This window comes from Prunus dulcis, chromosome 3 (genome assembly GCF_902201215.1).
Source record: "Prunus dulcis chromosome 3, ALMONDv2, whole genome shotgun sequence".
Taxonomy (NCBI): domain Eukaryota; kingdom Viridiplantae; phylum Streptophyta; class Magnoliopsida; order Rosales; family Rosaceae; genus Prunus; species Prunus dulcis.
In genome coordinates, this window is record NC_047652.1 from 1,848,165 (window position 1) to 1,870,148 (window position 21,984).

At 36.2% G+C, this 21,984-nt stretch overlaps 2 protein-coding genes across 2 annotated transcripts; both read right to left on the reverse strand.

Moving 5' to 3' along the window:
- Positions 1-255: 255 nt before the first annotated feature.
- LOC117623022 (shikimate O-hydroxycinnamoyltransferase) lies at positions 256-1,893 on the reverse strand. Its single transcript, XM_034353857.1, has 2 exons — positions 1,486-1,893; positions 256-1,278 (listed from the first exon to the last, which is right to left on the reverse strand). The coding sequence occupies exons 1-2, from the start codon at positions 1,891-1,893 to the stop codon at positions 304-306; spliced, it is 1,383 nt and encodes a 460-aa protein (XP_034209748.1). The 3' UTR covers positions 256-303.
- Positions 1,894-19,629: 17,736 nt separating this feature from the next.
- Positions 19,630-21,221, reverse strand: LOC117622791 (shikimate O-hydroxycinnamoyltransferase-like). Its single transcript, XM_034353564.1, has 2 exons — positions 20,814-21,221; positions 19,630-20,604 (listed from the first exon to the last, which is right to left on the reverse strand). The coding sequence occupies exons 1-2, from the start codon at positions 21,219-21,221 to the stop codon at positions 19,630-19,632; spliced, it is 1,383 nt and encodes a 460-aa protein (XP_034209455.1).
- Positions 21,222-21,984: the final 763 nt, after the last annotated feature.

A 21,984-nucleotide genomic window follows, 5' to 3' on the forward strand; every position in this document is an offset into this window, starting at 1 on the left:
GCTTTACAGGTGTCTGACTATTTTTCTTCTCCATCCCTAACTTTGTTTTTGGCTTTTTTTCATTGCTTATTTTTTGGGTTGTTACAGTTATACATGGATTATTTGAGTGGTACGAAAAGTAGAATGAGATTGATATCATATGACCAATGAACACTCAGTTAAATAGTAAATAGGCGAAACACTTGGATATATAATAATTTGCTTGCTAACATATGATATGAACCATATGCTTGCATGTTTTTGATACAAACAAGATAATATTAAAGATAATGACATAGGTAATGGATGTGGTAACACTAATATTCAAATTTGACTAAGATAATCAAAAGTCAAGGGTCTAAACACATGAGCAGCCTCCTTCTCTATTAACTCCAGCTGCCCTTTGAAGATGTGCATGTACACAATCCAGTCACCTTTCCTAGCCGGACTCGGCATTGGCATCACATACCCGGCATTGCCGCCCCACGGGAAATGGTATGACCCGAAAACCGGCAGTCCCCACCCGAAATCCACCTCCGAAACAGGAAATCTTTGCCCCGATGACACGACAAAAGCGGGCCCTTCTTCACTTCCACTGCTGTATATCTTGGCCAAGGCTGGCACCGGTCTATGAGCCTCAACCCAATCTATTAACCCCAAAAAATGCTCCTTTGTTACAGCACATTTCAAAAAATCATGGACTTCCTCAGCTACCCAATTCAACGACTTTTCAACTAGGTCTTCCACTTTTTCCACACCAAATGGAATGGATAGCACATTTCCAAAGTATGTAATCATATGTGAGGCTTGGTGACTTCGGTAATTTCCTCGCTGACTTAATCTTGTACGTCCATCAACAACAATGCCCATTTTGCATAATTTTTTGGCACAACCAATTTTAGTGTCAGATTTAGCCACCATCTTCCACAAGAATGCACAAAACGACTCGAGCTTGGTCCTTTTGAACCCATTGGAGCTTGCAAGGGCTTGCAGATTATCAAGTTGCTCTGCTGTGACGTAGTATATGCGACTGATGAGATGGTCTTGGTCAACATCAGTGTCGTTTTTGGGAGGTGGCAGAGCTGTGATGGGCACGTACATGTCGTTTAGGGAGGGATCAATGTGACCAGGACGACGAGGGTTGAGCAAAGAACGACGAAAAGTTGGTAGCAGAGAGAGTGATTTCGACTGAGCCATCTCAGCCCATGAGACCAGAAACATGTTGGTCGAGTAGGCATCTGCTATGCGATGATCAAACGAGCATGCCACCACCATTCCTCCACACTTGAGCTCAGTTGCCTGCAATTCATTTTGTTTCCATAATGTTAGGATATTTTGTTATAACGTAAATATGATTTAAAATAAGGTTTTGTGTTTGCAATTAATGAGTCAAGTTTTTCTCGTGGCATTCGATATAACTAAGGTTCCCAAAGTCAAGTTCTAGCTGGTCCAGATTTTATCTGTGTCGACATAACATGACCTATCTAGAGAGAGTCTGACAGATACCTGGACGGCCAGCACCCCATGCTTCTTCTTGGGAACCAATTTGCCCTCTATGCTCTCATCAGGGTCATAAAGGTTAAGGTCCTTAAACTCAACATCTGCAAAGGCTTCAAAAAAATCGACACCACGGTTGTTGCACAAGATCTCAGGCTCCCCAACAGAGTTTTGCACCACCTCACCAGAGAAGGCATAGAAAGTGACCAAAGCTTGGGCCATGGCCTTTCTCAGAACCCCAACCATAGACCAGAAGCTCATGCTCTGCTCATTTTTGTAGCAGAAAAACACCCCCACGTCCACAGGAGGCAGAAGCAAGTCAAGGTTGGAGAGTGGCAGCCAGTGCTCTTGCAATGGCAAGGCAGCAGCCACCACTTCCTGCTTGATCATGGTCACCTTGAACTCTCCTCTCTCCATGTTTGATTATTTGATTGCTATATTGTTTGATATTTTTGTGAGCATAAGGAAGAGAGGGAGGCAATTTATAAGCAGCCAATAGGCTCAAGACGAGGGAAATTTCTAGCAAGACTAGCTAGCCAACTACCCTCCTATGCGGACCAAAAAGACAATAAAAGCCCTCAAAACCTGGAAGATGTTTTGGTATTGGACGGCGGAAAAATGGTCAGATGACAAAGTATTTGAGTATATTCTTACTTAAATGACACTATTAGACTACCACTGTTTATTGGTAGCCTGCTCTTGCCTACCGCTGTTTATTGGACTATTAGAACAAAGTCAATGTGCTGTCGATTCTTGCTTTAGGTACCCTTATTTGTGTGGTCGTTAGGTACGGCGGATTGTCATGGACTAGACTAAATTCTGGGACTGTCTTGGATTAGCTTAGATTAGATTAAGTTGGATTAAGTACTGACCTACGTTTGGTGCTGCGTCGGACTAAGAAGCTGAATTGTAAAAATAGTGAAGACTTATGTTTGGTGCTATGTTGGACTAAAAAAATATATATATATATTTAAAAAATAATTTTTAAATAATTAAATGTAAGTTTTTTTGCTATTAGAATTACCAAATTGACATATACATTTCTTTTCCTCCAATTCAAATTAGCATGTACATTTCATATATGCATATTGCTCAAACTTTGACCATGACAGCCTAGTTCCTTTCTTTCCTTGTTCAAAGTTTTGACTGTTACCTTCACTTTTCATCCCTAAGAATAATCAACACAAATAAAATAATACCACAATCAATAATTGGAATTTACAAAGAAAACATAACTTTGTTTCAAAGCATGACTCTTCTCTAGTACATCACATAACCTTAAAAACAAAAAGAGAAATAAAATCAACAAACAAATTGATAAATTGACTACAATACCACAATCAATACATTGTTAAGGCTGAATTATCATGCCTCAAATACAAATTACAATCACATAAAAAAGAAAACACCTTAAGAACTCAAACATAAATAACAAGAGTTGGCTAGTTATTCGCATTTCCTTGCCACTCATTATACATTTGGAAAGCCAAGTCATTCCTCCAAGTAGTCCATTCATCTGATGCTCCAATGGTGCCAACCATATCACCTTCTATCACATTTTCCGTCTCTTCAATTTTATTTATTAATAAAAAAACATTTGTCTTTGATCCATATCTATTAATCAAAAAAGAAAAGAATTATTGCACTTAATCAATCTTACTGAAAGTGAAATAACCCCAAATTGAAAACAAACAGTTTCATATGCAAATAGAAACATAACAATTAATGCAAAGCCATAATTAATACAATTTGCAAAGTATGGAAAATTCACCTCAAATGGACCAAAAATTATCAACCAATGTGTGCCTAATATCACAACAAATATGAAGAAAAAAGTTGTAGGATTATTTCACAACTGGCCAAAAGATGTTGCTGCTGCTGATTAACACCATGTTATTTATTACATTTTCTTATTTGAGAGACCTAAACCAATGCCAAATTGGGAAAGGTTGAGGAGGTTCTTAGTTTATATGAGAGAGGGAGAGCTAGTGGGTGGAAACCAGACCCCATTGCATTTTCTATCTTGGGTAAGATGTTTGGTGAGGCTGGGGACTATGATGGCATTAGGTATGTCTTGCAGGAAATGGCTGGTATTGGTGTGCAGCCTAATTTGGTTGTGTACAATACTTTGTTAGAGGCAATGGGCAAGGCTGGAAAGCCTGGTTTAGCAAGAAGCTTATTAGAAGAAATGGTGGGATCTGGGCTGAAACCAAATGAGAAAACATAGGACGCAAATTGCTTTGTCAAATGACAGATACAATCAATCACCGACAATTGCAAACTCCAAAACTACAAATCTTTCTCCAAAAAAAGAAAAAAGAAAAAAAAGAGAGCATGACTTTGCTTTGACATGGCCAACGAAAAAAGAAGAAAACCAAAGAGGCCTCTAGCTTCGATTTTAATGAAGGCGATTGGAGGTTGATGATTACGACAATAATCATTGAATTCAATGGCTTTCTCAAGACTGATGTCAGTGAATACAACAGCCTACAACAACATAAAATAAGTATATGCCTGTACAAACCCAAATAAAATTATCACACTAGAAAAAATACACTCGTGAATTTTAAATCCTTCTGCAAAATAGATAATTACTTACGGGATTCATAATTTTGAATATCAAACACTTGTTTGATAACTAGAACAAAAATTGCAATTTCTACAGAGCTAATACAACCATTTGTAATAGATATTTAGGAAAATCATCAGAACTAGATTACTTTAAAATGCTACCAACAGAAGCAAAAATAGTTCACTATCAAAACCCAACAGAAGCAAGGTATTAAAACCAACAGGCAAAGGATAAATAGATGCAGTACAAATTGAATCACCAAATCACCAACCAAGAAAAAAAAATTTGGCAAACTCCAAAACTACAAATCTTCCTATGTGTAATCTTTTAGCACTAAATCACCAACCAAGAAAAACTGAACCACAAGGATGCATCATCTCACATGAACCAGTAAGTTCAATAAACTCAGGATTCATGCCAAAAGTCTAGTCTACTTATGAATTTCTAGGTTTTCTTAAATACCTAATTACAAATTAATGGCCAATTAACATCAAGTATATACATATTGCTACAGTAGATATGGATTCTATGAAAATTAGAGAAGAGAAGAAGAAAATAACAGAGAAAATGAAGGAGAGATTCAAAGCTTTAGGTCAAAATTGTTGAGGACAATTGCAAAATTCAAAGAGGTGGAAGAAGGAATAAGAGAGGTTCCAAAGGGAAAGATCAGAAAAACTTGCCTGGGTCAAGATTCGAAGAAGATGAGTCGATGTTGAACGAAGGAGAGGTGGAGTCATAGAGGCGGAGTCGCGAACCACATCGAGAGGCGTGTTCAATATAGCGAAGGCTTATTTTGCGAACTCATTTTCAGTGTCTCTGTATAAGGAGAACGAGTGAAGGGTATTTTTTACTATTGGGCTATATAATCCCATTTAAATTAGTCTCCTTTCTAACCAAACATGGGCTTTAGGTCCAATTTAGTACAGTCCTATCTGGTGAGCCTTACCAAACATGGCCTATAGATTTTATTTCAACAACCCGAACTGTATGTTTTCAAATGTTCATTCATATAGTTAGTTAAATTGAAAATTATTAAGACATTTAATTGTGATCAACAAAATAGACGAAAACAAGAGTAATGCTATTTAGAAACACAAAATTGACCACCAAAATTCAAAATCAAAATCAAAATCCTCTGGTTTTGATTGGGTTCTCTCTTCTTGTAATTTTGTTGTTTTTCTTGAATTCGATCTCTTCTCTAGTATATCCATATCTCTTCCCTGGTTTTGAAGGGATAGGTAAATTTGATTAGGAAGAAGGGAGTGCTAGAGTATGTCTATATCTCTTCTCCGGTTTTGATGGGGATAGGTAAACTTGATGGAGGAAGAAGGGTGTGCCGGAGACAGAAAAAGTCCAACTTTTTGTTTTGTTTTGTTTTATTATTTATTATTTATAATTTTACCTTTATCTTTGTTTTTAATAATTATTAAAAAAGAAATAAATAAAAATAAAATTTACATAATAATATTCATTAATTGACATGGCATGACCACATTAGCTGTCACATGAGGTGGTCAGCTAATTTGGTCAATTTTATGTGTCTAAATAGCATTACTTCAAAAACAATGCTTCAAGAAAACATTAAAATAACAACCATTTAATTGAGTGATTAAATCAAATTCAAGTGCATTTTTGCATAAATGATATATTTTGAGAATGAGAATTCATTCATAAAATCACAGACGTATAAAAAGCAACATGATATAGTGGCCTCGTTAAAACCTTCCTAGGACAACCTCATGAGACAAATCCCAGAAGAAAAAAGAGTACCACACACGTCATGAACTAATATGAAAAAATACTTAATGAATAGACAATTCGGATCATCATAATATAATGTATAATGAATTCTACAAAGATTCATTGTATTATAATGATGTAGTTGATCATTTATTGAAATAACATTTGACACAAGTCCAAATCAATAACCCTGTCAAATAACTTGACCTCGAGCTTTTAGCAGTACGGAAAGGAGAAGCTTCTTTCCAAATCCAAAGAAGGTATGAAATTGAATTGGTTCATCAGTACATTTTAGAGAGTGGGTAGCACTGCACATGCATGCATCCAAAGTAAAAGGAGCCATTGATGTTGCTACTTCATTTTCATGAATTTCCACTCCACTAGTTAACCTTGGTGCGTCCATCAACAAGGCAATGCCCATTTTCCAACAAACCATAAAATTTTTGCTATAAAAAAAAAAAAGGACAGTTGTGAAACAAATTGGTTCACACAATGGGATAATTAACATTGTGAGCAATTTAAACCGAGAAAACTCTATTTTGTGCTTTTATTAACAAGAATGTGTTTATTTTTGTAAATTTTTACAACCGAGAAAACTCTAACAAGAAATATAATAATAAATGCCGATATTTGGCATTCCCGCATTGTGTGCTTTTATCAACAAGAATGTGTCTATTTTTGCATAGTTTTTACAACCGAGAAAACTCTAACAAACACAAGACTAATCACATGTTTATAGTGATCAAATAGGGTCAAACAACAAAGTATGACATGTACCTAACACGACCGGTGCTAAATTTGTGATACTAGGAAAATTGATGCATAAAATTAGGTAACTTAGCATAGTAAAGGGATGATATTATTATTATTATTAGGTATATTTGAGGGTAATGTTGCATAATTTGGTTTTTATGTAATAATCAATGCCGATATTTGGCATTCCCGCATTGTATGCTTTTATTAACAAGAATGTGTCTATTTTTGCATAGTTTTTACAACCGAGAAAACTCTAACAAACACAAGACTAATAATATGTTTATAGTGATAAAATAGGATCAAACAACAAAGCATACATGTACCTAACACGAGCGGTGCTAAAATTAGTCCCCCACAATACATCGAAGGTTAGAATTCGTCCATTCCAGTACAACTAACCAAGGATTGATCTACACTCCAGCCCATTCCTGCTTTAGTAAATAGGCTTAAAGTTGCAGTCTAACTTAGGAATTTTAGAAACCATTCTACCCCTCTATACATAAGTCAACCTATCACTCTATATAAAAAGAAGGCTACTCACTTAACCATCTTTACACACAAAGAATGGATAAGGAATCCACTAAGCCCAAAAAAACCAACGAAAATAATAGAACAAAAACCTCCAACCATCTAACCAAAAAAAAACAAGCCTCCAACTAGGAAGCAAGCCAAGCCAAACTTTTAAAAAAAAAAAAAAAAAAAACCTAAAAGCACAAGAGAATCAAAAAAGAAGTGACACTCTTCCTCTCCAAAATTGTATCAACATATTTTTAGTGGGTTCTTCAATCATAGTAAGTTTATCTCTTTATTTTTATTTAAATTTAAATTTAAATTGTTATTGTTAAGATTTATGATTTATGATTTATTTGTTAAATTTTGAGTTGCGCTACGCGCGTGATAGAAATTATTTTTAAAAAATTATAAGTCATGCTACACGTGATAGGAAAAAAGTCTCCCGCGCTCCCGGTAGGGGTGGACTAAATTTTTTGCTTAAAGCAACCCCTAGTAAAATTCCTGGATGAGGCCTTGCAACTAACCCTATCATTCTTCCACCTACAAACACTACTATGAAGTCAGAAGAGAGAGAATCAATCAAGAACAGACGAAGGGATGGGCAATTTGGATCTGCCAACAAAAGCTAATTGGGTGGGCAGTTCAGCCCAGACTAACCAAGGCAAGAAATTTGGCCCAACCTATCTGGGCATAAATTCATGCAAATAAACTCTATAGGTTCTTGACCAAAATAATAGTAATAATAATAATTCAAAACACAGCCCCTTCATTTTAAAAGAATAAATAGGTTTTTTTTTTTTTTTTAAAAGAAGGGGTTCAAAGGGTATATTATAATTTATTGTCTTGATTTCAAAACACAACCCCTTCATTTATTTTACGTGACATTTTGTTCTAATTACAGTCACCATCAAAGCTCATAACCTCTCAACAAATCCAAGAAAAAGAAAAAAGAACAAGCAAAAAGAAAAAGAGAAAAAGTCTTAAGTAAATTTACATGAATACACTGGCATTTGTACCATCTTAGTCATTGATTTTGAGTGTTGCTTCCGTTAAAAGTATAAAAGACAGTCAGTTGAAATGGTATAAATAGTTTTATATCAACTCATGATGTTGCGAGTATTTGAATATATGACTACTTAAACCATTCATACATGATAAAATTCAATTATACTAGTATGTACATTTCTATGTATAGGATGTTAATTTTTCCACTCTCCTTTTGTCCACTTACATTGCCTTTCGTTTTTTAATACTTTTTACTATAACATATAAGGGAGTGTAAAGTGGACAAAAGTGAAGTGGGAACATACAACTTCCAACAAAGGGTGTGTAAGTGGACAAAAGAGGAGTGAGAAAATCAACTCCCTATATTTAAAGAGTAATTTCATTTAAATGATGACAGATGGTGGATGAGGCAGAACAGGAAGTTGATGACAATGGAGGGGGAAAGATGATAGGAAGGGCGAAAGAGATGAAGGAGAAGGGCATAAAAGTAGTGGAATTGGAAAGGTCCCCTACGCCTCTCCCACTTCATCTTTGTTTTCTACATCAAGGCTTTAATTCCACCTCTCTTGGTACAAAGTTCAAGTCTCCCTGTGCTGCATAAACTGAACCCTTTTGTTTTTTTTGTTTTTGTTTTGTTTTTTTGGTCGATGCTTTTTTTTATTTATTATATTTTATTTTAAATTTATGTTTCCATTTAAAATCTCAAAATCTATAGCAATGTACACTTTCCAACCTACACATGCAGTTTCATGGTAAGGTTAAATTTACAATATTTGAACATCTCTTGCTTTCTGTACAAGAAATCAAACTGAAGGCTATACAATTTCGGGTTACAAAAAGATCTTTAAAAAAAAAAAAAAAAGACAATCAAGGCCCGTCGTCACCATCCTTAATCAAATTGCAAATATCTTAGCACTACACCAAACTGCAAGAAATCCAATTTCTCAAAGAATCAGAGTGAAGAAAACAGAATTGAGAATTCAGAGTTGCAACTCAATTAAAATATAAATATTATGTCAACAATGCAAGGAAACTATTATGCCAAAATAGAAAGAAAACAGAAATAAGAGAAGCTCTGCTTCTCAAGTGACATTTGGGATAAGAACAAAACTATATATCTGTGGCCAGTGGCATCTCGGAAGAATGAGCAAGCAGCATGTTGCATATACAAGGAAAAATTCAATGGTTGTGCATCAACTTGGCTTGTAATTGATTTTTGAACAAATATCTCTACATGTATTGAAGCGATGCTAATGAGAATAGTATTGTTGAGTGCCAAGCATTTAAAGGCAGCAAGGAAAAGTAGGGAGGGATAATAAAAAATACATGGCGTTCACATGAAAATAACGTCCAAACGTCTGAACATCCGCATAGGAAAATTTTTATGTACAGTTATTATATATATACAGTCCCCTTCTATTGAGGGATCCCTCAAATAATTTTATTTGAGGGACGCCCTTTAGGGTACCCTACAATTTTTTTCCCAATGATCAAAACCATCTATTTTTTTGGACTTCATTCATAGATCATCCTTACAAAAAATTAGACAAATCGGAAACCGTTTCGACATCCAATTGTGTCTTACAAAATCAATGAACACGGTGCTTCAAGAAAATATTAAAATTTCAATAACTCAATTGAGTGGTCAAATGATATCCGATTCAAGTGATTTTTTGTAGAGATGATTTTTGAATGAGTATCTACAAAATAGATGATTTGGATTTGTGAAATACAATCCGAAGTGGGGCCTACAAGAGATATCCCTCAAATAAACTTATTTGAAGGATCCCTCAATAGAAGCTCTATATATATATATTTGAGGGATCCCTCAATAGAAGCTCTATATATATATATATATATATACAGTCCTGATCTCTTGGACCCCTGTAGTCCAAGAGATTTATGGTCACTCACCGTTAGATGTAAATTCAACGGTTGACTTGAATCGGGTAATAATCATTTATTTCATATTGCATTTATATATATCACTTTGAATCATTGGATTAATATCCAACGGTGGGTGACCACAATCTCTTGGACTCCTGTGGTCCAAGAGATCGGGACTGTATATATATATATGCAAAACCAAGTAAAAGTAGAAAAGAGCAACTTTCTTGAATTAATTATTGCTTGTTTTTTGTTTTGTTTTTTTAAAAAAGAAGGTCAAAACATGTAATTACTCTTTTCTTTTTTTTTTCTTTTTTTTTTTTTCCAATAAACTAATTTCTTTGAGCTTAGTGTTAAAAGATCATTTTCGGCATATGACAAAGATCACTATCGGCATATGTATATGCGGGACTTTTTCCATTACGAAGTGAAACTGTGCAGAGTCGATGCGGAGTTCTATTTGTGATCGTTAGATTACTTTTACGCTATAGGTTTAAAACTTGACTGAGGAAACTCGTTTTCACATCGCGGTAAATATAAAAGTTTTTCAGTCTCTTCGTCATAGCCAAAATTTCCCGCGCTTACACCTCCAATCCATTAACCTCTATTTCTTTCTTCCACCACAACACCTTCTCTTCGTTGTGCTTTCATCACTGGCAATATCATAGCTGCTCCTCCATGTTATAATATTTTTATTTCTTTTTTTGAACACCTTCTCTTCCGTGTGCTTTCATCTCTGGCAATATCATAGCTGCTCCTCCAGGTTAGAAATTTTTTTATTTCTTCTTCTTATTATTATTTTTTTGCTTTATGATATATGGGTATTTCCATTTTGTCTATACAACGTTTTCTGATTTTCTTTTGGTATGGGATTGTTTACTAAAAAGATTTGGGTTTCGTTGAAAATCACAAAGGTTGGAATCGGAAAAACAGAAAGCGATATATGGGTTATATGGATTTGGCCACTAATTGGTCTTTGTTTTGTATAGTTTTGGCTAAGTTATTCTATTCTGTTTTTTGGTTCAAAGTTTATCTAATTCAGGTTTGATATGTACTTACGAGTTTGGCTTTTGGTTTAAGCATTGCTGCAGTATTCTTTGCTATTGTTTACCAATATCCCATTGACCAATATTTTTGTTATTTTTTGCTTTAACAGATGAAAATTTAGAGATGGGAAGCCCATAAGGACTCGGGACATATGAATTTATGGAAGATAATAATGAAAATAATTCAGAATTAGTTTTCAATCCTCAAGTAGAAAACCAGCATGTACCAAAAATTGGTCAAGAGTTTGAATTACTTGAGGATGCCTATAACTTCTATAACAACTATGCAAAACAAGCGGGATTTAATGTTTGAAGTTATTGTCAGCAAAGGAGTAAAATTGCTAATGAGATCTTAAGAAAAGAATATGTGTGCTACAAAGACGGAGTATATTCCAAAGAAGTTTCTAATGGAAGTGAAAGGTGGTGAGGTGTAGTACGAAGTGGATGAAAAGTTAAGATTGCGGTTCTGAAGACAAAAGAAGGAACAACACATCAACAATTTAGTCTTCTTGAAATGCAAGCAGATTGGATATACAAAGAAAGATTTATATAACTACAAAAGACAATTGGAGAGAAAGATAAAGGGGCATGATGCAGAGATGTTGAGTGAGCATTTTATTGGTGAGCAAGCAAAAAATAAATCATTCTTTTTTATGATAGAGGCTGACGATGATGATAGGCTTAAACATTGTTTTTGGGTTGATCCAACATCTAAAAGAGCCTATAAGTTTTATGTTGATTGTATTTGATACCACATACAATACTAATCGATATGGTATGGTATTTGCCCCATTGGTAGGGGTTAATAACCATGGTCAAACTATTCTTTTTGGTTGTGGGTCCTTGTGCAATGAGACCACTAAGTCTTTTCTTTGGTTGTTTGAGCAATTTAAGAAAGCTATGCCTACTGGTCCACCCACAGATCAGGATCTAGCCATGGAAATGCTATTTCACAAGCTTTTCCAGGTGTGTTTCATAGATATTGCATTTGGCACATTTTGGATAAATTTTCTCAAAAGATAAACACTTGCATTTATAAGGATGAAAATAGAGAACTTCAAAGTTGTGTGTGGGAATCATACACAAAGGAAGAATTTGAGTCAAAGTGGATGGATGTGGTCCACAAAGGTAAACTAAATGATGATGAGTGGCTATCTTCAATCTATAGAATACGTTCAAGATGGGTGCCAATATATGTGAAAGATATTTTTTCAGCAGGAATGTCGAGTAGCTGTTGTGATATTTATTGCAAGCGCACAATTCGCACAAGTAATATAGTGATGAGTGAAGTGTTGTTCCCACGAAGAGTGATTTAATTTACCAAGTACCGATTGTGATTAACCCAAGACTTTATTTGAACAATTGATGATGAGATTTGATTGATTAATTAACTAAAACAATGAATAAAAACAAGCGTAGAAAAATAAAGTAGTGAGATTCAAGTTATGAGAGCACTAGAGCTTCCGATTTCACCATAGCCAATTCTACCCAATTCCCTTAGCATGTTAATCCTAATTATTCTCCATGTTGACAATTGATTTTCCCTACTTTATTCGATACTCCATCCCTGGTTATACCAAAAGTATTCTTATTACCAACCCACTCTATCCCTAGTAATGGAATTAAGATAATAAGAACCCATTAAATTCCTTGGAAAACCTACAAAACAACCACATAAGTCATGACAAACATCCCTGTCTAATCATGTAACTCATGGCATCTATTACAAGAAGCAACCCCAAATTGGATATTCCTATTGTCAATTTAGCATCAAAACAATTAAATGTTGGCCAAACATTCAAAGCATTAAGCATGGTAATAGATACTCAACATGGAAAAATACTTGGAATTAACATTGACTAAAGTAATTGAGTATTCATGGCTAGGCTACATCGTAGCCCTAGCAAGAAGAAATTAGTTCATGACAACTTTAATAAAAACCATGATAAATAATATCATAGGAAAGAAGTAACCAATTGAAGATTTGATCTCTGCACGATAACAACTCTAGCTCCAGGTTGTCTTCTTTGTCTCTCTAAAACTCTCTCTCTCTCCTTTGAGTGTTTTGGCTATGAGTATGAATGTGTAGGAATTTTAGGGTAGATGATGGAGGATGGATGATGGGTAATGGATCCTTTCAACAATGACCTAAACTCCCTATTTATAAAACTCCTAGAAATCCTACCTAAGGAATAATTACAATTGTTATAAAAATAGGATTCCTTCTAAAATAAGGTCTTCTTTATTTCTCCTTGTTTGACTTGATAAGACTTGCACCATCTTGAACTAGGAAATTTGACAACATTCCTTGCAACAAAAGGAATGACTTGGCTTCTTTTTAATTGATCTTCATCTTATTGCCTTTTTTAGCACACTTTCTCCTATTTCACAATTCCTTCACAAATCTCACAAAACCAATTAAAAACAACCAATTTAATCCAAGAAATTAATAAATAAATAAGCAAAAGAGGCATAAAATATGTATAAAATATAGACTTATCAGTAGCCAATGAGTATAGGGTGTTCATGCATTTTTCAAGCTATATATTTCATACTACAGTTGAATAGGACGCTTGCCCAGCAACGTCATGAAGAGATAATTGCTGATCATGTTGATATCAATGAGCAGACTACGTTGAATCTCCATTGATAATGGAGAAGCAAATGACTGTCATGTCTACAAGTTTCAAAAAGAGTTGTGGAAATGTTTGGCATGTGTACTTCAACTTGCGAAAGTGGATGACAATTTATGCTTTTATAAGGTAATGGAGAGGAAAAAAGATGGTAATGGTGCGACAAGTCATGGTTGACAAAGTTGCAGACTATTCTTCATGTATATGTAAGAAATTTGAATTTGAAGAAATCTTGTGCAGGCATGTGTTGACATACATGAAAATGAAACAAATTGAGTATTTGCCAAATAAATATATATTAAAGAGATGGACAAGAGCTGCAAAATCTGACGTAGTTGTGGAAGAGGGTGGAGGGGAAATAACTGAGTGTGGAAGATTGTCTAAACTTGCTTTTGAGCTTATTGATGGTGCCTTGGTATCTCAAGAGGCAAGTAAAGTTCTACTAGAAAATATATAATTTCTTATTTCTTATGAAGCTGAAATTTTGTACTTGTAAGTTGTACCCACAACATCAATTATTGCTGTAGCTTAAATTCCCTTGTCTTGTAATGGAGTCTTGGGACCATCTATTTCAATCATTTCTCTGTTCATATATTTTCCAAACTTTTGAAGATATCCTATATACAGACTTTGCAAATCATCCAAAGAAGGCATGACTCTTCGAATCATATCAGGAGATCATAGTTAGCTTCAATATCCCCCATCTGCAAATGAAATATAGTCAGTAATTGTAAACATCAGGTAAATAACAGATCAGCTAAGGTCATATAAAAAAATCCCACCCAGCACTACAACACCTCACCAAACTGAAAACGAAACAAAAATGAGCCAAGTTTATACGAAGACCACGTAAAAGCCAAACCCAAATCAGCGAGGATATCCCTATAAAAAGAAATAGAAAATCAATGTAGATAAGAAGGGAAATGACGTATTGCATATGCAGAGTCACGTATAGCAAATGATGAAAGCGTCGGATGAAATCATAGGGAAGAGAACGTGTTGTGGTGGAAAAAATAAATAGAGGTTAGTGGATTGGAGGTGTAAGAGCTGAAAATTTTGACTCTGACAAAAAGACTGAAAAGTTTTGATATTTACCACGATGTGAAAACGAGTTTCTCTCAATCAAGTTTCAAATCTACAGCGTATAAGTATTCTGACGGCCACAAATAGAACTCTGCACAGTTGCACTTCGTAACCGAGAAAGTCCTTGTATATGTTACCTCCAACGTTAAAAACGTTATTAACATTTTGATTTATTAGGGAAGTGCAAGGCACTTGGCTAATTACTTTCGGACGATCGCATGCCCTAAATTGAAAAGGAGCAACTTTCTTCAATTAATAAAACAAGTTGGCTTTTGACCCAAAACATAAAGAAAGTTAGATTGAATGTAAAAACAAGAAGTAAGAAGAAAAAGAAGGAGAATTTGACAAGTACTTTCTAAAAGCGGAATCAAGAATTTTCATAAGTTCTTCGTTTATTATCTGCGAATGGTTTAGCTAGTTTTTTTTTTTTGAAAGTTGCTTAGGTAGAATGAGCCATTTTTTTGTTCTTCTTAAAAACTGTGGAACCAGTTAAGTTTTACAGAGATATGATAAAATAATTTCCACCGAATACAGGATGAACTTCCGTAAATTTAACATGAAGTTTCTATTTTTCAAAAAAATTTACACTATAGAATCTAGAAGGTGGTTTTCAAACGATCTCATGCAGGTCAATGACAAAGGATTAAGGATTTCGACCGAAAAAAGAATCAAGGATTGGCATATATAGGCCTTTCCCAGAGTAGAAAAAGACGCAATGAATTGACGACAAGCACAAGGCCTTGACGCATGTTACTCGCTGACTTGAATGACTCTTTGCATAAAGAAAAGTAGACTATTAGTATGTTATTTTGTAGACATTATTGGACGCTAATTTATAAATACACAGAATAATATTCTCTCACCAAATTTAAATCCAAAACTGCCCGAACATGCAAACCTCAGCTCATAGTTGACAAGCTTAAATTTGAGAATATCTTAATTAATATCCTTTTAGTAATGTATGAATAGGGATGGCAACGGGTCGGGTAGGGGCCGGGTATGACAATACCATCCCCATCCCCGCTCTCCATCCCCGCCCTCATCCCCGAACCCATCCCCGTTTATTAGGTTTCGGGGAATCCCCGTCCCCGTCCCCGTCGGGGGACTATCCCCCATACCCACCCCGAATCCCCGATTTTTTTGCATAAAAAAATATTTATCATACATTTTAACATTAAGTTTCATATTAACTTATCATTCAACACATCCAAATTAACTATAAAGTTCAACTCAACTATTTAAAATCACATCAATATGAAATTCCATAGAAAATTAGGAAGAATTAGGAGAGGGAAGTTAACTTAGGGTTAAACATAAATATTATAATTATATATTTATTTATTTAAATATAAACATATATATTTTCGGGCCGGGTTCGGGGATGGGGACGCCAATACCATCCCCTCCCCATACCCGTCGGGGATTTTTCAAGTTCGGGGATCCCCGTACCCGATACCCATTTAGACCCGAAATCTCCCCCCGTTAGGGTCGGGGACCCGACGGGGACCCGCCCCTACGGGGATTTTTGCCATCCCTAAATGGGTATAAATTCATACACCGTTGCACTATATTGTTGGCATAAATTTTCAATTATTAGATTGAAATGAATTGAATGAGTAAGATTAACTAAATTAATTATATATTTTTAAAATATATATATATTAAAAATAATTATTAATTGACTTTTTCTTTCTTATTTCTCTATCCTCAATTATTGTTTGATCAAATCTTCCTATTTCGTCGTTCTCTATCCTCTACAATTCTTCAAGTAATGACTTTTCCATCCTCCTCCTCTTTTTTCTAAAGGTAAACTGTCTTTTCCATATATTTTTTAATATTATTATTAATCATATTGAATAAAAGCTAAACCTTGTAAGCCATTGAGATGTTAGGAAAAAAAAGGGAGAGAGAGTGAGAGAGAGAGCAACACAGAGTTAGACCAACCAAACCCTAGAGAAGAAATATTGCAACAGATTTGGGCTTTCTCTTTTTTGGTTAAATACTAATATCCTATTTTCTCTTCAATATTGGTAGGCTTATTGAGACAGTTTTTCTATGTCGTGGGAGAATGCTCGGTTGGTGTAGATGTCAATGACAAGCCTCCCAGGATATTAATTGAGAAGTGAGAAAATGATAAGAAAACAAAAGGAGGAAAGATAATTGAGTGATTTTCATGATTATCATAACTAATAAATAAAAATGAAATTTACTTGGCATTAGAGATTTAATTTAATTTAAGTAATTAATGAAACATAATCTCAACCATTCAATTCATTCTAATCTAATGATTGAAAATTTGTGTCAAAAATATAGTGCCACGGATCCGCTCCCGATATATATCCCCTTTATCTAGGGATCCTAAAATAAGTTTATTTGAGGGACACCTTTTATGGTTCTGTACAAATTTTTTTTCAATGTTCCAAACTATCTATTTTTCAAGTGTTCATTCATAAAAAATGAGGCAAATTGAAAATTAAGACATCTAATTTGGACAAACAAAATAGACTAACGCGGTAATTCAAGAAAAGACTATAATAACAACCATCTAATTGAATGGTTAAATGATTTTGGATTCAAATGATGATTTGTAGAGATTATTTTTGTAGGAACATCTAAAAACTAGACGATTTTGATTCTTGAAATACAATGTTTAATGTACCATGTCCATACACTAGAAAAAGTCATGGCCGGCGGTGCTTGGTAACAATATCCAAATTACTTAAAAAAATGTAGGTGGCATAATATCCCCACATTTCCATTATAAAAAAAAACAACTTTTGTTAGTGAGATCCTAGACTAATTAGGATATTTATTTCCTAGTATATTAGGACTCTATTTCTTTCCTTTTGTATAGACATTGTGTAACTAGTATTTTATCTTGTTACCTAGTTTGATCATACTAGGGTATCATCCTTGTATTCCAAAATTGTGGCGCGTGATAGTGCTTCTGAAACGAAGGAGGAACGTCCTTCGCGTGATTACTCTACCCATATTACTCATGACAAATTGGATGGCTCTAATTATGCTTCTTGGTCTCGTGGTGCACTCCTTACGATTACTGGTCGTCGTATGGCAAATTGAATTAATGGAAAGAAGACTGCTCCGTCTCCAGACTCTGCTGCCTATGCCTTTTGTTTTTAGGAACTCACGAGCAACTTCCCAGTGGGTCACCCATCTTGGGATTGCTCTAGCCTCAACTCGCTTAACTTTAGAGTTTTCATGACTCCGAAGCCAGCGAGCTCCCAAAAGGCCTCATGCTAGATGGAGGCGGGCATATATACATATAAGGTACATCACCCTTTCTCCGTTAGTTGATGTGGGATGTTACAATCCATCCTTCTTAAGGACCGACGTCCTCGTCGGCACATTCGCACCACACGGCAGACTCTGATACCAAATTGTCACATCCAGGGATTGGCTCTGCTATAACACTATATTGTCCTCTTTGGGGCCCCCACTATGCCATCACGATTTTGTTTTTGGGAACTCAGGAGCAACGTCCCAGTGGGTTACCCATCCTGGGATTGCTCTAGCCTCAACTCGCTTAACTTTGGAGTTCCCATGACTTCGAAGCCAATGAGCTCCCAAAATGTCTCATGCTAGATGGAGGCGGGCATGTACATATAAGGCACATCACCCCTTTCCGTTGGTCGATGTGGGATGTTACAGCTTGGTGCAGTCATGGCTTCTCAATTCTATGACTAAACCAGTTTGTGCCTTCTTCAAACATGGTGCTACTGCTTTTGATATATGGGAGGCTACTAGGAAGACCTATACTGTGACTCAGAATAGTTCTCGGTTGTTTCAACTCTGACGGCAGTCCATACTTACATGTCATAATGGTGAATCTGTGAAAGTGTTTTATGAAAAACTTCATGCGATCTGGCATGAGATTAATTGTCTGCATCCAAATGAACTTAGTTGTTCTACTGATGTGGCTCGTCATTAGAAAGAGATTGAAGCTGATCGAGTTTATGATTTTCTTTGAGGACTTGATCCCAGTATAATAGTGTATGTAGCAGAATTCTTGCTCTCAATCCTGTCCCGCCTCCTCTAGAATTATGTCATGGTCATTGAGGAAGACACTCGTCAGTCTACTATGCTCGGGGGAGGTTCGATGGCCCTAAAAATGGATCCTGCTCGTAACTGATCGGCCACTAGTCAAGATACGACCGGTCGCCCGTCATCTTACAAGCTCGCATCTTCCAATGGTTCTCATCATTTTGAAGGTCATCGTAAGTGTCGTCATTGCAATGGTGATCATTACTCTGAAAAATGTTTTCAAGAGCATGGTTACCCTGATTGGTTTGCTGACTACAAAGCTCATATGTATAGTCCCAAGGCCGCTTGCACTATGACCCAAGACGAGGCCAATCCTCAGGCCCCGTCTGCAAATTTGTGTTCTTTTGTGCTCCAATACTTGGATAATTGACACTGGTGCTTTTGGTCATATGACTTGTGATATTAATCTGTTTGATGAGTTGTCTCGTACCCTTCGTGACCCCTATATTACTAGTGTTAATGGTTTACCTTCTCATGTTACCAGTAAAAGTACCATCCACCTTATCCTTTCTTTACCCTTATCTCATGCACTCTTGGTTTCAAATATTCGTTGCAATTTATTATCTGTTGGTCATTTTCTTGACACACTTAACGCGTCTACTACTTTCTATCATACCCATTTCTCTTTTTAGAATCTCAAGACTCACAAAATTATTAGACATAGTAAACAAATAGGGGGGTTGTATTACATAACGTTACCAACTGCAGCAGTTCGTGATTGTATTGCTAATAAAGTTTATATGCATGCATGCTTTTGATACAAACTTTTATGTGTATATATATATTTATATAGTTGCAACAATCATGCTACTATTAAAGATAATGGCATAGTTAATGGAAGTGGTAACACTAATATTCAAATTTGACTAAGATAATCAAAAGTCAAGCGTCTAAACACGTGAGCAGCCTCCTTCTCTATCAACTCCAACTGCCCTTTGAAGATGTGCATGTACACAATCCAGTCACCTTTCCTAGCCGGACTGGGCATTGGCATCACATACCCGGCATTGCCGCCCCACGGGAAATGGTACGACCCAAAAACCGGCAGTCCCCACCCGAAATCCACCTCCGAAACAGGAAATCTTTGCCCCGATGACACGACAAAAGCGGGCCCCTCTTCACTCCCACTGCAGTATATCTTGGCCAAGGCTGGCACCGGTTTATGAACCTCAACCCAATCTATTAACCCCAAAAAATGCTCCTTTGTTACAGCACATTTCAAAAAATCATGGACTTCATCAGCTACCCAATTCAACGACTTTTCAACTAGGTCTTCCACTTTTTCCCCACCAAATGGAATGGATAGCACATTTCCAAAGTATGTAGCCATATGTGAGGCTTGGTGACTTCGGTAATTTCCTCGCTCGCTTAATCTTGTACGTCCATCAACAACAATGCCCATTTTGCATAATTTTTGGGCACAACCAATTTTAGTGTCAGATTTAGCCACCATCTTCCACAAGAATGCACAAAACGACTCGAGCTTGGTCCTTTTGAACCCATTGGAGCTTGCAAGGGCTTGCAGATTATCAAGTTGCTCTGCTGTGACGTAGTATATGCGACTGATGAGATGGTCTTGGTCAACATCAGTGTCGTTTTTGGGAGGTGGCAGAGCTGTGATGGGCACGTACATGTCGTTTAGGGAGGGATCAATGTGACCAGGACGACGAGGGTTGAGCAAAGAACGACGAAAAGTTGGTAGCAGAGAGAGTGATTTCGACTGAGCCATCTCAGCCCATGAGACCAGAAACATGTTGGTCGAGTAGGCATCTGCTATGCGATGATCAAACGAGCATGCCACCACCATTCCTCCACACTTGAGCTCAGTTGCCTGCAATTCATTTTGTTTCCATAGTGTTAGGATATTTTGTTATAACGTAAATATGATCTTAACTAAGGTTTTGTGTTTGCAATTAATGAGTCAAGTTTTTCTCGTGGCATTCGATATAACTAAGGTTCCCAAAGTCAAGTTCTAGCTGGTCCAGATTTTATCTATGTCGACATAGCATGACCTATCTAGAGAGACAGTCTGACAGATACCTGGACAGCCAACACCCCATGCTTCTTCTTGGGAACCAATTTGCCCTCTATGCTCTCATCAGGGTCATAAAGGTTAAGGCCCTTAAGCTCAACATCTGCAAAGGCTTCGAAAAAATCGACACCACGGTTGTTGCACAAGATCGCAGGCTCCCCAACAGAGTTTTGCACCACCTCACCAGAGAAGGCATAGAAAGTGACCAAAGCTTGGGCCATGGCCTTTCTCAGAACCCCAACCATAGACCAGAAGCTCATGCTCTGCTCATTTTTGTAGCAGAAAAACACCCCCACGTCCACAGGAGGCAGAAGCAAGTCAAGGTTGGAGAGTGGCAGCCAATGCTCTTGCAATGGCAAGGCAGCAGCCACCACTTCCTGCTTGCTCATGGTCACCTTGAACTCTCCTCTCTCCATGTTTGATTATTTGACTGCTATATGGTTTGATATTTTTGTGAGCAAAAGACGGGAAGAAAGGGAGGCAATTTATAAGCAGCCAATAGCAGGGGTGGCCCTGAGGGTGTGCAAGTGGTGCCACCGCACAGGGCCCCGATTGTTTTTATATGTATAATATATGTTTAACAAATGTTATATATATACCGAGTGAGCAAATTGTTGACACAAAGACGTTCCTAGTTGTGTTGGTTTGCAGGGCCTCAACTTTTATTCTGGGCGCGACTTCAAAACCCACTTATGTTAAAGGCTTGTCCAATGTCAACACCAACATTCAATATCCCAGCTACTTTCACAAACACAAACTGAAATAATAAATACCCTATGCTCAGATTCAATTTTGGAAAACATAATGCATCCAACTAACTCAACCAAAATAATTGCATTGAATTAATGATGTTCCTAGAATATTTATGCATCCAACTAACTCAACCAAAATAATTGCATCGAATTAATGATGTTCTTGGAATATTGATGCAAAATACATTGGGTGTTAATAAATATTTAATATATGAATATGATCTATGAAGACAAAGACTCATCGTCATAATCATGGTGATTATTCAAAAGGTGTAACATCCCTGACCCAATTTAATCAATCTAATCCAATTTAATTGTTTTGTGAAATTTCAATTTTGTCATTGGGAGTATGGGTACTTTGGTCACTTTAAGAAAAAAAACATTTATTGTATGGCATTACGTAATGGTGTAAGTTTGTGTTAGTTTA

Bases quoted from the DNA above. Each gene is read 5' to 3' on its own strand.
- LOC117623022 (XM_034353857.1), bottom strand. From the start codon at position 1,893: ATGGAGAGAGGAGAGTTCAAGGTGACCATGATCAAGCAGGAAGTGGTG. The intron at 1,279-1,485 runs GTATCTGTCAGA...AATGAATTGCAG, and splicing joins ATGGGGTGCTGGCCGTCCAG to GCAACTGAGCTCAAGTGTGG.
- LOC117622791 (XM_034353564.1), bottom strand. From the start codon at position 21,221: ATGGAGAGAGGAGAGTTCAAGGTGACCATGAGCAAGCAGGAAGTGGTG. The intron at 20,605-20,813 runs GTATCTGTCAGA...AATGAATTGCAG, and splicing joins ATGGGGTGTTGGCTGTCCAG to GCAACTGAGCTCAAGTGTGG.